We start from the raw sequence: 13,984 nt of genomic DNA, 5'->3' as shown, positions 1-13,984 counted from the left end.
GAACTTTTAACTTGCCATTTCCGTGATAATAAAATATATTTAATGTAAATATATGGTAGTTTCACTTTCTAAATGTTTACTTTTGCATCATATAAAATTGAATTGTGCCTTTATTAGCCTATAATAATAAGATAATTGTTTTGGAACGGTCCCTCTACATTTTATGTTGACAATTGGAGACCGGAAGTGAGCGGCTCCTCTTACGTCACTTTCCCTGGCCGCGCGAAAACTGTAGTTTCACGTCTGATCAGGGGTGCAGAAACTGTCCAAGGTATGGACGCTGAATTTGCCTCTGTGTGGGATCGAGGATCGCTGCTTTCAGTCACTGTAATGTCAGAGTTGCTCCGTGACGGTCGACTGTTTCGGAATGGGTTTTATTAGCTGTTAAGCCGCCATGTGGCGCTTGTGCAAAACTTCGTTGTTAGCTAACGCCATAACAGTAAACACCACTAGCTCAGTGGACATTCATTAAGCCAACACAGACGCTTTAAACAGAGTCGTCTCCTCCGAACTCTGTTGAAAACAAATTCAACTTATACCGTAGCGTCCTCGCGATTTCATTAAAGATAATTAACGTGTGCGCTAACCTTCCGGGCTCTTTCTGCGTTGTGTGTTATCGCTTTAAATCATTTACCTAAAAACAAATCTAGTTGATAACGTGTCAGCTCTGCCCTGTTTGGAAAGAAGCTTAATAAACAAGTGCAAAACACTTTATGTCTGAACAGTGCAAGGCTGCAAGCTAACTTGCTGTATAAAATGTTATGGGAGTCGGTAGATAATCCGACTTAGTTCAAATAAAAGTAATTTATTTGCACACATGTAGTGTTAGAAGGCAGGGTATAGATGTGTTTTTGGCTAGAAATTGAATAGAGTAGGAAAAGATGTTTGAAAGAGTATATACTGGCTTTTGTTTAACTTTTATGAAGAATACTGTACTGTTTATGTTTTTAGATTTATTTTGTGTGTACTAAATATAGGAATTTTATAATAATATTACTCTATATTATTAGTTGCACCAATAGATGACACAGAGATAAGGACGGTTAAGTTTTCTTTTGATTAGCTCCGATTGTAAATTAGCCAATTAACTTTTTAAAAATTTGATTTGAGTTTCATAAAAATCTGATAAACATTACAGGCGTATGCTTTGATGCAGAAATGAATATAATCTTGTAATTTTTCTAGTCTCACCGGAAAAAGATCTTCACATTTATCATATCTTTATCATTTATCATATCTTTGTTTTCTATGTTACAGTCCTTAGGGATAAAACAAACAAAAATAGTCTGAATTTTGTTAACATCAGCCTTTTCTTTCCTTCTTTAAAGGATTTGTCTTGTACCTAAAGTGCCTTTTTTTTCTTCTCGCTTTTATAAAGCAAAAATGTCGAAGATAGAGAAGATGAGCATCCTCGGGGTGAGGAGCTTTGGGATTGAGGATAAAGACAAACAAGTCATCACCTTTTTTGCTCCTTTGACTGTTCTGGTGGGACCAAACGGCGCAGGGAAAACGGTAGGACAACACCAAGACAAGCCTAACTATGATTCAGATCTATTGTTTATTTTTAAACCACCATAAAAACCGAATCTTGCGAAAGGAAGCGTAACATTTGTTACTTTTTATATTAGTTTAAAATGTCATTGTACAAGTGTTTTTTTTTTTATGTTTTCAGACTATCATTGAATGTCTTAAGTATGCAACATCAGGGGAACTTCCCCCTGGATCTAAAGGAGGAGCTTTTGTTCACGATCCAAAGGTTTGTTGCTTAATATCTCATAAGTTTCAAAAACTGTTTGAGAGAAGTTGGAGATTCATTCTGTTCTGATTTTGTCAGATGATATTTGTAGTTATCGACATTTTTTTTTTTTACTTATTTGTCTAAAGTGATCATATGTCATTGCAGGACGCCCATGAGACTGAGGTGCGAGCTCAGATCCGACTCTTATTCACTGATGTGAATGGAGAGAAACTTGCCGTCCAACGCTCCATGTCCTGCACCCAGAAGGCAAAGAACTATTCCTTCAAAAGCTTGGAGCAGGTCATCACTAGAATCAAGTAAGGCACTTTAACCCACTGCACTGTCTTACCACAGTGTTGGAAAACATTGATCCTGAACACAATGTTTCCTGTTTGAATTCTTCCAGAGATGGAGAAAAAGTGAGCCTGTCTTCTAAGTGTGGCGAGCTGGACAGGGAGATGATTTCCGCTCTGGGAGTATCCAAGCCCGTGCTGAATCACGTCATCTTTTGTCACCAAGAAGAGTCCAACTGGCCACTTAGTGAAGGCAAAGCGCTCAAAGAAAAATTTGACTCCATCTTTGCTGCAACTAAGTGAGTCCATTGGATTGCCGAGCATCTAATTTCCATAAAAACGTTCCACAAAACAATTACAATAACACAAGTAACGCCGCTTATAGGTGATTTTTTAAATTTTTTTTCATAATCAATGCTTTTTCCCTTTGTCTCGCTTTTAGATATATTAAAGCTCTGGAGACGATGCATAAGCTGCGCCGCGACCAAAGTCAGACAGTCAAAGAATGCCAAGTGGAGCTGCGCTACCTGAAGCAAAACAAGGAGAAGGCTCAGCAGATCAGAGATAATGTGGCCACCAAGGAGGCTCAGCTGATGGCCTCCAAAGACAACGTCCAGCAGATAGAGAGCCAGATTGATCCCCTTGAGGTGTGTGAGTTAGGTGCTTGATTTACGTCTAAGATGACGGCAATAGTTAAACTGAAACTATGGTATGCGTAGTGACCAACTTTAATAAGGGTTAGAGGTCAAGCCGTGTTGAAGATTGGTCAGCATTCTCCCCTTTTACTCATGTTCGTAATTATTGTCAGAATCGACTGATGGAGATTGACCAGAAACTGGGCAAGGTGATGAAGTTAGACAATGACATAAAGGCATTGGACAGCAGGAAGAAGCAAATGGAGGAGGACAACAAGGAGCTGGAGGAAACCATGGAGCAGGTAAAGCAACAGTAGGAACTTGTAGTAAGGAATGTCAGTTTTACCTCATTAGCAGGACTATATCATGCAAAATCAACTTTTTTGAGCTTTTCACTACATTATGATACAGTCCCTTCATCAAAATCATGCCCAAAGTGCTATTTTGCTTGATTCATGCATGTCTTAGTAATCTTCGTGAATTCGGCTCTCTGAGCAGCAGCTCTCCCTGTCTTGGAAACTGAGTGGTTCATTACTGGTCTACATAGAATGGTCATTTGCAGCCCCCACCTAGCTTGACCACGCTGCCCCTGCCCAGTAAACAACCCGCCCAGCGAGCGGTGGTGTGAGGCAGAGCGTGCTCATTTTTGGTCAAAGTTAAGACAAAGTGGCTCTTTTAGCTCCTGATCTGCACCGCCACAGCAACTGCTCTTTTTTGATACCAAGCTGCAGCGGCTCTAGGGCGACCCCACATGGGGACGGGGCGGTGTTGCAGTGGAAGTAAGCGTATTTCTTCCGAGTTGGAAAAATAGCACCAGAAAACAACTATTTCACAATAAATGACCACTCCGTAGTGCCAAAGGCAATATTTCATCATATATATATATATATAGTTGACTTTGGAAGGCAAAAAAAAGCATGATATAGAACTTTAAAAGCTAATTTAATTTCTTTCTGCTGTTGCATAGATATCACTAGTTTTGGTGCCAACACATCAACTGAATTGCTCTTGTTAAACTACTAAAAGAAAAACTGAAAAGGAAATGTAGAAAAAAAGTAAGAGGTTTTGCTATAAAATTGTTTTACACAAAATCCCAAAGTTTGCCCCACTTGTGGCAGATCTAGGGTGAACTGGTGTGGTGGATCTGGTGGACTGAGACAGGCGGGGTACTCAACCAGCTTAACTTTGCATAAAAATGTGTCAGTCGCTCGGCTAAACAGCACAAAACGTAGCGGTTATTTGTGAAATTGTTGACTTAATATCTACCATTATGGAATTAAATACCACTTTTTTTATTTACAACTTATTTTAAACTGCCAAAGTCAGCTAAAACCGACATTGTGTGTCTGACTAGCTCGTTTAGCTGTTCACAACATTACTTTCCCACAATCCTCGGGTGATATGCCATCTTTCTTCTTCAGGTAAGGGAATTATTAGAAATAATACCTCCACAGAACTTCTCTTCAAAAAGGCTGAACTAACCTTTCGAGAGTGAACAAAAATGTCAATATTCTTTAAATTATGTGTTTTTGCAAAGCAGTAGTGTGGTCATTAGGATTTCACCTACTCTTTATAAATGCGGGGCTATAGTGACGTTTTCTTGCTGCAGGTGTTTCAGGGTTCAAACGAGGAACTGCAAGACGTTTACCAGAACCACCAGCGGACAGTGAGGGAGAAGGAGCGCAGGTTGACGGACTGCCAAAGAGAGCTGGAGAGAGCTGGACGCGAGTGCCAGAGACTCAACAGAGTGAAGGCCGATCTCTTAGTTGAGCAAGGTATTGAGAAGGGAAATATAACCAATCCTTTAATTCCTTGATTTTGAAATGATTAGTTGACGTATTGATGGCTCAAATGTAGATTTGCTCTGGCTATTAAGTCTTCTGTGAAGACAGGAGAGTTAAATATTCAAATCAATTTAATAGCATGTTCAACATGTTTGCAACGTTGTCTTAGAGTAAAAGCACTTCCACAAGTTAGCAGCAGTTTTCTAGAGCCAGAGCTTTGCTTGGTGAAAATACAGAGGAACTAGTGTAAAGAATTTAGCTGCACCATGTGAGCACTAAGACCAGTTTGGTGGAAGAGGCCCCAGTGATTTACGAGTCAGTTGGCTTCTGAAGGCTATCGGTTGCTGTAGAGTTAATTTAGTGGTGTCACATAAAAGGGAGCAGATTACCAAAACAACCCAAAGTTCTCAATGTTTTTGTAAAATGTATTAGAAAAGATGTTTATGTTTCATCCACTTCACAAATAGGTGTACTCTGTGTTGCTCCATCTCATAAAATCCACGTATGGTGCATTAAAGTTTTATCGTAACGTAGCAAAATGTGGATAAGTCCATTGGTTGTGAACGCTTCTGCGAGGCACCGTAGATAACAAACCTTATCTCATTCTTAATTTCTCCTTCAACATAATTGCCCTGGTACGCAATCCTACACAAATTTCATATTGAAAGGCATTGAGAGTTTTGCTCCTTGGAGCAGATCTGTATAAAAGCTTTGCAGTAATTAATTAAACATCCTTATTTTCTACTCAGGTCGTCTTCAGCTGGAAGCCGATCGGCACACTCAGAACATCAAGAGTCGCGATACTTTGGTGAGAGGAAGCTTGGAGAAACACGCACTTATACTGATCCGCTGTCGATGCATAGATAATGAATGCTTTATAAGATATAGAGTTAAAAATATATAAGGAACTTTTAATAATTGTTTATATATATATATATATATATATATATATATATATATATATATATATATATATATATATATATATATATATATATTGCGGCTAAACAAAAATTCCTAGAAATAAAACCCAACCAATATGGTTTTCCTCTCATCCCCTCCGTCTCACAGGTTCGCTCTCTGTCATCTTATCTGGAGATGGATGGTTACGACCGACCGCCCTTCACCTCTTTGCAGCTTGAAAGCTTTCATCGTCACGTCACACAGAGACTGGAGCAAGAGAAAGAGACGCTCAGTCAGATTACAGTATGAAAAACTTTTAGTCGAAGCCAAAACGATCCAAATTAACTTTCTGGACAGATAACCTCCCGTTGTGTTTTTTTTTTTTTTTTTTTTAGATGCAACAGCACAAGATTATCCAACTTTACCTAAATTCTAATTTGATTAGATAAAGGACGTTTTTCTTTTTAACAAATATGCGTGTCAGACAATTTGTTGTTTGTTCTTCTTTTTACTTTGTCGTAGGCAGATCTGCAGGAAAAGGAGCAACAGAAGCAGCAGTCCATCGATGAGATGCGGGACAAGAAGACCGGCCTTGAGAGAACCGTGGAGTTGAAGAGGGATATGCAGGGAAAAAAGCAGCAGGAACTGAGGAACATCAGGGCAGACCTGCAGAAGCTCGAAGGGTCGTCTAGTCGGCTGCAAGAGCTGGAAAATGAGTTGGCCAAAGCTGTAAGATTCCCTTTCACTCTTAAACTCATTCCATGTATTTCCATGTTTTTAACTGAATGACAGCTGACCGGTTTGGATGGAAATAAATGAATAGCTTCTTTAAAATGCCAAGATGACTTTCCATCTATGTGATCTGTGCTCTGTTTCTCGATAAAAGTGCTGGAACTTCATCACTCCACCGTTTCCTTATTCAATAACTCTAGGAAGTCAGTTACTGTTTAGGATTCCGATCACACAAGCAAAGGCGGATAGAAAGCCAGTAGTCTTGATATCATTCATCAAGAGTTTAGCACTGACTCCATGATGACAAACGCCGGCTTTGGAAGCACACGCAAAATCTGAATTAAACTTCCCGTTTGAGCCAAAAATCTGATTAGTGAGGGAACTCTTTGACGAGCCCCATGCTGCTCTCTGGATCAGAATGTGCCACTTCAGCCTTCGCTCCAATAATGATGTTTTTTATTTTTCGGTAATAGTTAGGTGACAGCACAGCAGCTTTCCCCTTGTCAAATATGGACATTATCTGCTCATCTGGAAAAAATAATCAACGGCTCTAAAGTTGTCTAAATTGCTGTCATATTATTGCACATTTAACAAGTAATTGTCGTTGGTCGCTGGTATTTTTTATACCTTTCCCCAGTTTGTCATTTGGGTACATTTTTGTGTACAGAATCAGTACTTATATTCAAATGTAATAGTGATTTTTTTTTCACATTAATTAAAGTATTTGCATGACATTATGCCCCTACTTATTGTTTTTTTTTACTGCATATTGCTAATTTTTTTGCATTTTACCTTCACGCACGTAACAGCCTAATTCTCTGTGTTGGTGCCCCCCCCCCACAATAGGAGCGTGAGCTGCAACGCGCCGTTCAGAGCGCCAACGTCGAAGAGCTGAGGACTGAGATCGAGGAACTGCAGAGAGAGAAGGCCGAGCTCGACCGTATGCAGAGACAGCTCGACAACGAGATGCAGACCCTGAACACGCACACAACTGCACGCACGCAGATGGACATGCTGAGGAGAGATAAAGTACAATGTTGTCTCAGTTCTTTCATTTCTTTCATTTCTCTCTGTCAATTTATTGCTTGACAAACCATTAAAATCAAACCCTTTTTTATCCTTTCTTTTCTCTATGTTCTTCCTGATCTTTCTTTTTTTTTTTGGTCATTTTGGTTTTTCCTCTCATCTTTTCTCGGTCCGTTGGCACTCTTCTCATCTTTCCTCCTCACTTTTCCAGACAGAGAAGGAGGAGCAGGTACGCAAAATCAAGTCCCGTCACGGGGAGGATCTGGTGTCCCTCCTGGGTCATTTTCCCAACAAGAGAGAGCTGGAGGATTGGATCTATTCCAAGTCCAAGGAGATCAACAGTACCAGAGAAAGACTTGCCAAGCTGAAGTGAGCTAAGGGTTTTTATCAAAAATGTACTTTTTTAAGTTGAGCAGTTTTTTAAACATGCATGGTTACTGTTGTTCCAACGGATCTCAGTAAGGACCTGGCATCAAACGAGCAGAACAAAAGCCACGTTGCTGCCGAGTTGCGCAAGAAGGAGCAACAATTAACCAGCGATGAAGAGAGGTTCTTTAGCGTGTGTGGCAGTCAGGATCTGGAGCAAGATCTGGGCAAACTGCAGGAAGATCTGGAGAAGATATCCAAACAAAGAGGTATTGGGACCGGATCAGAAATCTCCATAGCGCTCTGCAATTATTGCAAAAAATGGAAACAAATCTAAATTTGTTTCTCCTGCTACTTCTTTTTTTTCCCCCCGTAGAATTCTTTTTGGTTTGTTTGCATTAGTTCCTTACATATTTAGTGTGGTTATCTTGGTAAATATGTAATCCATTTTTTATATTCCCTCTGCCCCGATAAAGCCATGCTAGCAGGGGCCACGGCAGTGTACACCCAGTTCATCAGCCAGCTGACAGAGGAGCAGGAGCCCTGCTGCCCTGTGTGCCAGCGCACCTTTCCTTCAGAATCCGACCTGCAGGAAGTTATCAGTGACATGCAGTCCAAGCTACGCCTGGTGCCCGACAAACTGAAGAACACAGAGCAGGACCTGAAGAGGAAGGAGAGGAAGAAGGATGAAATGATGGCCCTGAGACCCGTGAGGTATGGTGATCCGGACACATTTTTTTTTTTTTTTTGTCAAAGCGAATAATAATTTTAGCTGCAGACGCAGAGATGCACTCATAGCCGTTTTGTCCTGCTTTTTTGTTCCCATCTGAGAGAAAATCTCCCGGTCTAAATAGCTAACACGCTAGCTAGTTATTATCGGCTTGGTGACAAATTGTACGCATGCGCAGTGACGTAACCCCGGTCTAACAATGTTGTAATGGTAAATATACACAGAAGAGGCTATATTTACTAACAAATTCAGCAAAAATATATCTTAAAAGGCAAAAATATCAAATACCACGCCAGCAGGACATGATAATCTTTCAGAAAAGCGTTGCATTCAACCGGATTGAGTCGTCTAAATTAAAAAAATGTTGAGTAACGGGAAAAAGTATAGAGATGTAGGAGAAAAATCTAGATCTTCACCAAATGTATTTATTTTTGTTTTTTGAGCACATTGATATTTGTTCAAAAACTTGTCAGCTTGTCTTTGATTTGCTGAAATATTGCCTGTTATTGGCATAAAAAGAGTTGAATCTGTTTCCAGAATCCTTGCATGCTAAGCTGAGACAGATCCGTGTGGCGAACAGCAAACTGTTCCAAATTAAACACATGCAATCATGTCAAAATAAAAAAACAACTGAATAACAGCAAAAGAAAATCTGATCTGCCTATTTATTCTAAAACATTGTGGATTATGGACCATATATATATTTTAGTTTCATTAGAGTTGCATGTGAGAAAGACCAAGCTGGTATGTGAGGTACAGCTGTCAACTTGATGTTTTTAATAGTTTCACAAAGGATGATGGTAAAAAATAACATTAATTAAACTAAACTAAAGCATCATTTAAATCAGGTTTACACACCTGCAGCTTAAGTTTGAAACTTTTAGTCCGTCTTCAAAGTTTTCTGTGATTTTTATTTATTTAATTTAATAATTTTTTTACTTACAAATGAAGGTATTGTAATTCAAAATAGTGTTAATGCTAATCCAAAGGCATAAAATGCGTTTTCTGAGCCCAAAGAGATTTTCTTTCCCAGCTAGTAAAGATCCGGCCACTAGATGGAGCTAAATTCTCATAGGACATAAGTTTGACCTCCTAGGATGAACAGATTCTGATAGTTGTGCTGTGAATTCTTTTGCTATTGATTAAATTAAAAAGCTTACACTCACTGGACACTTGATGAGGCTTACCTTCCCAAAAAAAAAAAATTTTGGATGCCTTTTGCTGTGAGAAAGGCCTTAACTTTGTCATTGATCCATTCAACAAGGTGTTTGAAACATCCTTCAGAGGTTTCGATCCATATTGAAATGATGGCACCGCAGAATCGCTGCAGATTTGTCAGCTGCCCGTCCGTGATGTTAATTTATGGGATCAGGAAGGGGAGACCACAAAAATGTAGCAAAGGTTTTTGCATCGTTCAGGAAACCATGTTGAGATAATTTGAGGTATAATGAGATGGAGGTGGTCAGCAACATCAGCGAGGCAGCCAGCAGTGTTTAGCTGGTGCAAAGGAGACATTTTAATTCAAACAACTGCAGCTTACTGGGTATGATTTTATTTTTTTGCAGACAGTCCATCGTTCAGTTTCAGGAAAAAGAGCTGCCTGAGCTGAGAAACCGGCTGCAGACTGTGAACAGAGACATCGAGAGGCTCAAGGCAGATGTAGAAGAACAGGAGACTCTGCTTGGTACCTTAATGTCTGAGGAGGAAACGGCCAAGGCCTGCCTGCAGGACATATCTCTAATGGACAGATACCTGGTATCGCTGTTCTGTCTGCATCTTCTCATCACCTGCACCTTTCTCTGACCTATACACGGTTTCTGACAGAAACACCCAGCTCATGTCATCAACAATCAGCCTTAACATTCTAGCCTGTTGCCTACTTTAAACAGGTCCAAGAGCAAATCCGGTCATTCTGAAAATCAACAAAGAACATTTTAAAGTGTCTGTAACCAAAGCCACCATTAGCCACACAGTCGCCACAGAGCCGCTCCATTACCGAAAGTTAAACATTTCAATTGAATCCTGGCCTGTGGGTGTTTTTGATTAGAGACGGAGAACTTTATGGCCACAGTGTATTTGCTAGTTTGTCTTACTATCATGAGTTGGGTTCCCTGTTTTACTGCAACTGCTATTTGTTAACGCAAAGCAGGTTTTGCAGAATAGACTTTGCATTAGATCAAAGCACAGATTTTTATTAGAATGCTGGTGAACGTTTTTTTTTTTTTTTTAAATCCACAGAAAAACAGTTGTTATCTTCTGTACACAGCTTTTTTTTTATGTTTTAACCGCTGATGAAACACTGAACATCTTTCACAGCACAGAAAGATGAGAATAAGTGAATTACAGGAACATCTCAAAAAGTTAGAATATTGTGAAAAAGTTATATTTTTTCTTTCTTTGATTTCACAAACTGAAGCTCGTATAATATTTAGATTCATTACGCATAAAGTGAAATGTGTTTATGTCTTGTAATTTTGATGATTTCAGGTTACAGGTGATGAAAACCCAACATTAATTGCCTCAGAAAATTACAATATTCCATAAGATATATGAAAAAAGGATGTTTTGAACCAAGATGTCAGGCTTCTGAAAGGTATGTTGATTTCTATGCACTCAAAACTTGGTCGCGGCTCTTTTTGGATGAATCACGGTAGCAATGCAGTGTAGCATGGAGGAGATCAGCCTGTGGTTCTGCGGCGGTGCAATAGAAGCCCAGGTCTAAAATGTCTTGGTAGATGCCAATTGTTGATTGTGGAGCTCAGAAAACACAATAGACTAACAGCAGCATAACACGGGACCCCACATCCTCACTGATTGTGAAAACTTCCCACTTTACTTGAGCGTGGATTCTGTGCCTTTCCGCTCTTTCCCCAGAATGTGGACCAAATGAAATGCAAGCATTACTTTCTCTTGAAAAGAGCACTTTGAACCACTGAGCAGTCCAGTTCTTTTTCTGCTTTGCCCTCTTAAGACACCATTGGCCTTGTCTCTTGTTCAGGGGTGGTTTGATACAAGGGATGCAACATTTTCATCCCATGTGTAGGATTTGTCCTGAATGGATTTTGCCTGCCAATCCTCTCGGAGCTGCGGTTATCCAAGCTGGTGCACCTTTGCTTACGGCACTTTTTCCTTCCACTCAACTTTCTATGGATACTTTCCTGAGCAGGTCAGCAGTCTTCCCCTTGATTGTGTCACCCTACTGACCCGGACTGCGAAACCATTTAGCGGCTCAGGAAACCTTTGCAGGTGTTTTGAACAAATTAGTCGATTACAGTGTGATGCCATAAGTTTACCCTTTTACTGTCATTTTCTGAAACACTGAATTTTTGTGTTTCATTTTCTGTGAGCAATAATCATCAAAAATACAAGAAATCATTGCAATTAGTCTATATAATATGAGTTTCACATTCTGAAATGAGAAACATTGAACTTTTCACAATATCCTAATTCTTTTAGATGTGACTGTATTCTCATCATTCTCTTGAGGTAACCTCAGAACATGCTACAGCAGGGAAGGGTTATTAAACTTGATATACAAGTCTTAGCCCGTATATTGGCCTAAAGGTCTATATTTATCATTATGTGCACATTACTTTTAACCTACAAAACATTTACACCTCTGTGAGATAGAAATATGAAAAAGTTTTTTCGAGCCACATTCTATCAATATCCCTGAATTGAGACTATAAACCATACCAACAAACCAGCTAAACATTATTAGAATTGGCATTAGACCAATGTTAGCATAACATTTAGGCTGTAGGTTGTTCTAATTCCCTGCCTTCGGGTCATTTGTGCCACTATATGTTTTGTTTGATTCCAGATGGACCTCAAAGAGCTGGAGCGAAAAATCGCTCAGCAGTCGGCTAAACTCCAGGGAGTAGACCTGACCAGAACCATCCAGCAAGTTAGTCAGGAGAAACAAGAAACCCAGCTCAAGCTTGACACCAGTAAGTTTCCCTCATCCAATCCGCTCCCACGGTTCTTTATGCTCTGGATGTTTTAGTCTTGCTTTTGATGCTTACTTAACCACGTCGACTACTATTTGCGCCTAATCAGCTGAACCCCAAACGGCCCTGTAAGCAATGTTCCCCCCTAATTCTTCATGTGTGCGAGCATTCATTGGGCCTCGTGCATACAGAGGCCCCACCAGTATTACACCTGTTCAAAACCTGAGATTACAGGTTACATGGCTTACTAAAAGAGTCAAATTACAGCAATACTTTCCTTTATATTACTTAGTTTAGATACAACTGATTTAGCCCGATTCCACAAAAAAGACGCAAATCTTGTGATTTTTTTTTTTATGAGCTGTATATGTTTTAAGGCAAGTTTATTTGTATAGCACATTTCAGTACAGAGACAATGCAAAGTGCTTTACATGATTAAAATAAGGGGGGGGGAAGAAGAATAAAAGCAAGTAGGAATAAAATGTAGAAACAAAATAGAACATGGAAAAATAGAAACTAAAAGCAAACATTAAAAAAAATTGGACTGCAAAGTAGGGGTCCTGCTAAGGAAGAAATGAGAGACATGTACATCTTTTAGAGTTCAAATTTTATTGCATTTAAATAATTTATAATATGTGCAGTGAGATTTAGCTCAAGCATGCGGTACTGTGCAGCCTCACTTCTGCCAGTCTGCTCCAGGGCAGCTGTGGCTACAGTGTAGCTCACCACCGTCAGGCTGTGAATGTGAATAGGGGAATGTGAATGGGAGTGTAAAGAGCTTTGGGGTTGTCAGACTTGATAAAGCGCTGTACAAGAACAAGCCATTTATATATACTGTCGTAGTCCTCAGGCATGCGCTCATAAAAGAAGAAACGTATAAACAGAGCTGATTTTCAAAAACGGAGGTAAAACAAGAAGGCTGGTCAGAAAGCAGCAGAAGCCGTACGCTGCAAAGGACTCCATGTGCAGCTGATAACTGCAGCGGAGCAACAACGCCCCAGAAACAAACAGCAGGTGTAGCGCTCAAAAACCAACCGAATTGGTTGATAAACGGCACTTGCGATCTCAGATAAGCGGAGCCCAAAAGCACGGCCACACAAACAGCTGACATGCAGCAGCAGTAACAAAGATGCACACCGCCACCTGCCCAACTATCAATCAGTGGTGCGCTCTGATCAACACCTGGCGCGCACAGAGCGGGGGGGCCGTGGGGCACCGTCCCAGCAGAATTGCAAAATAGTACAAAGTAACTCTGTTTATTAGTATTTTGTTTGCAGTTCAGCTTGGATTTTATTTTCTGCGCCGCATAATTTGCTGTCTTTGAGGCAACAGTGCCTGCACTGCAAAAACAACTAAAAATAAGTAATATTTTCCTCAAATGAGTGTATCTGTCCTTGATCTGAGCGGGTAAATAAGATGATTTGCCAATGGAATAAGATTTTTGCACTTAAAATAGGAACAACTCATCTCCATCGTCTTATTTCAAATGCAGGATGTCTAATTATCTTATTTTAGGGGTCAAAATACTAATTTCATTGGCAGATGATCTTATTTACCTGCTCAAATCTAGGACAAAAGCACAAATTTTAAGAACATTTTACTTATTTTTTAAATCCGTTTTTGCAGTGTGTAAGCAAAATAACAGCGCGCACAATTTTTTTTAAGTCCTATTGATATTATTATGTGATACACTGTAAGACACCAAATATACTTACAATCTGAGAAAAGCGTTCAGTCAGAAGTGTTGGTTCTAATTCTAACAGATTTTATGTTTTTTTAGTGATTTTTATTTTTTATTTTTATTGTTGTGTGTAAAGATGGGACAAG

General features: G+C 39.7%; 1 protein-coding gene across 3 annotated transcripts in view; it reads left to right on the top strand.

Moving 5' to 3' along the window:
• Positions 1 to 214: 214 nt before the first annotated feature.
• Positions 215 to 13,984, top strand: part of rad50 (RAD50 homolog, double strand break repair protein) — a 35,863-nt gene continuing 22,093 nt past the window's right edge. The window contains exons 1-17 of one of the 3 annotated variants that reach the window (XM_036142892.1): positions 215 to 271; positions 1,379 to 1,512; positions 1,673 to 1,756; positions 1,904 to 2,055; positions 2,145 to 2,330; positions 2,474 to 2,678; positions 2,840 to 2,968; positions 4,276 to 4,441; positions 5,200 to 5,258; positions 5,522 to 5,656; positions 5,876 to 6,082; positions 6,932 to 7,114; positions 7,323 to 7,480; positions 7,571 to 7,746; positions 7,954 to 8,191; positions 9,773 to 9,962; positions 12,031 to 12,157. In XM_036142892.1, the coding sequence (XP_035998785.1) occupies positions 1,384 to 1,512; positions 1,673 to 1,756; positions 1,904 to 2,055; positions 2,145 to 2,330; positions 2,474 to 2,678; positions 2,840 to 2,968; positions 4,276 to 4,441; positions 5,200 to 5,258; positions 5,522 to 5,656; positions 5,876 to 6,082; positions 6,932 to 7,114; positions 7,323 to 7,480; positions 7,571 to 7,746; positions 7,954 to 8,191; positions 9,773 to 9,962; positions 12,031 to 12,157 (2,524 nt within the window). In that variant the 5' untranslated portion in view covers positions 215 to 271; positions 1,379 to 1,383. Of the gene's footprint in view, positions 328 to 1,378; positions 1,513 to 1,672; positions 1,757 to 1,903; positions 2,056 to 2,144; positions 2,331 to 2,473; positions 2,679 to 2,839; positions 2,969 to 4,275; positions 4,442 to 5,199; positions 5,259 to 5,521; positions 5,657 to 5,875; positions 6,083 to 6,931; positions 7,115 to 7,322; positions 7,481 to 7,570; positions 7,747 to 7,953; positions 8,192 to 9,772; positions 9,963 to 12,030; positions 12,158 to 13,984 lie in introns of those variants that run through there. The other 2 variants (XM_036142893.1, XM_012854774.3) reach the window with 2 other exon arrangements.

This window comes from Fundulus heteroclitus, chromosome 11 (assembly GCF_011125445.2).
Source record: "Fundulus heteroclitus isolate FHET01 chromosome 11, MU-UCD_Fhet_4.1, whole genome shotgun sequence".
Classification (NCBI taxonomy): Eukaryota; Metazoa; Chordata; class Actinopteri; order Cyprinodontiformes; family Fundulidae; genus Fundulus; species Fundulus heteroclitus.
Note: the sequence above shows the minus strand (reverse complement) of the source record. Positions and strands in the feature narration are given on the sequence as shown.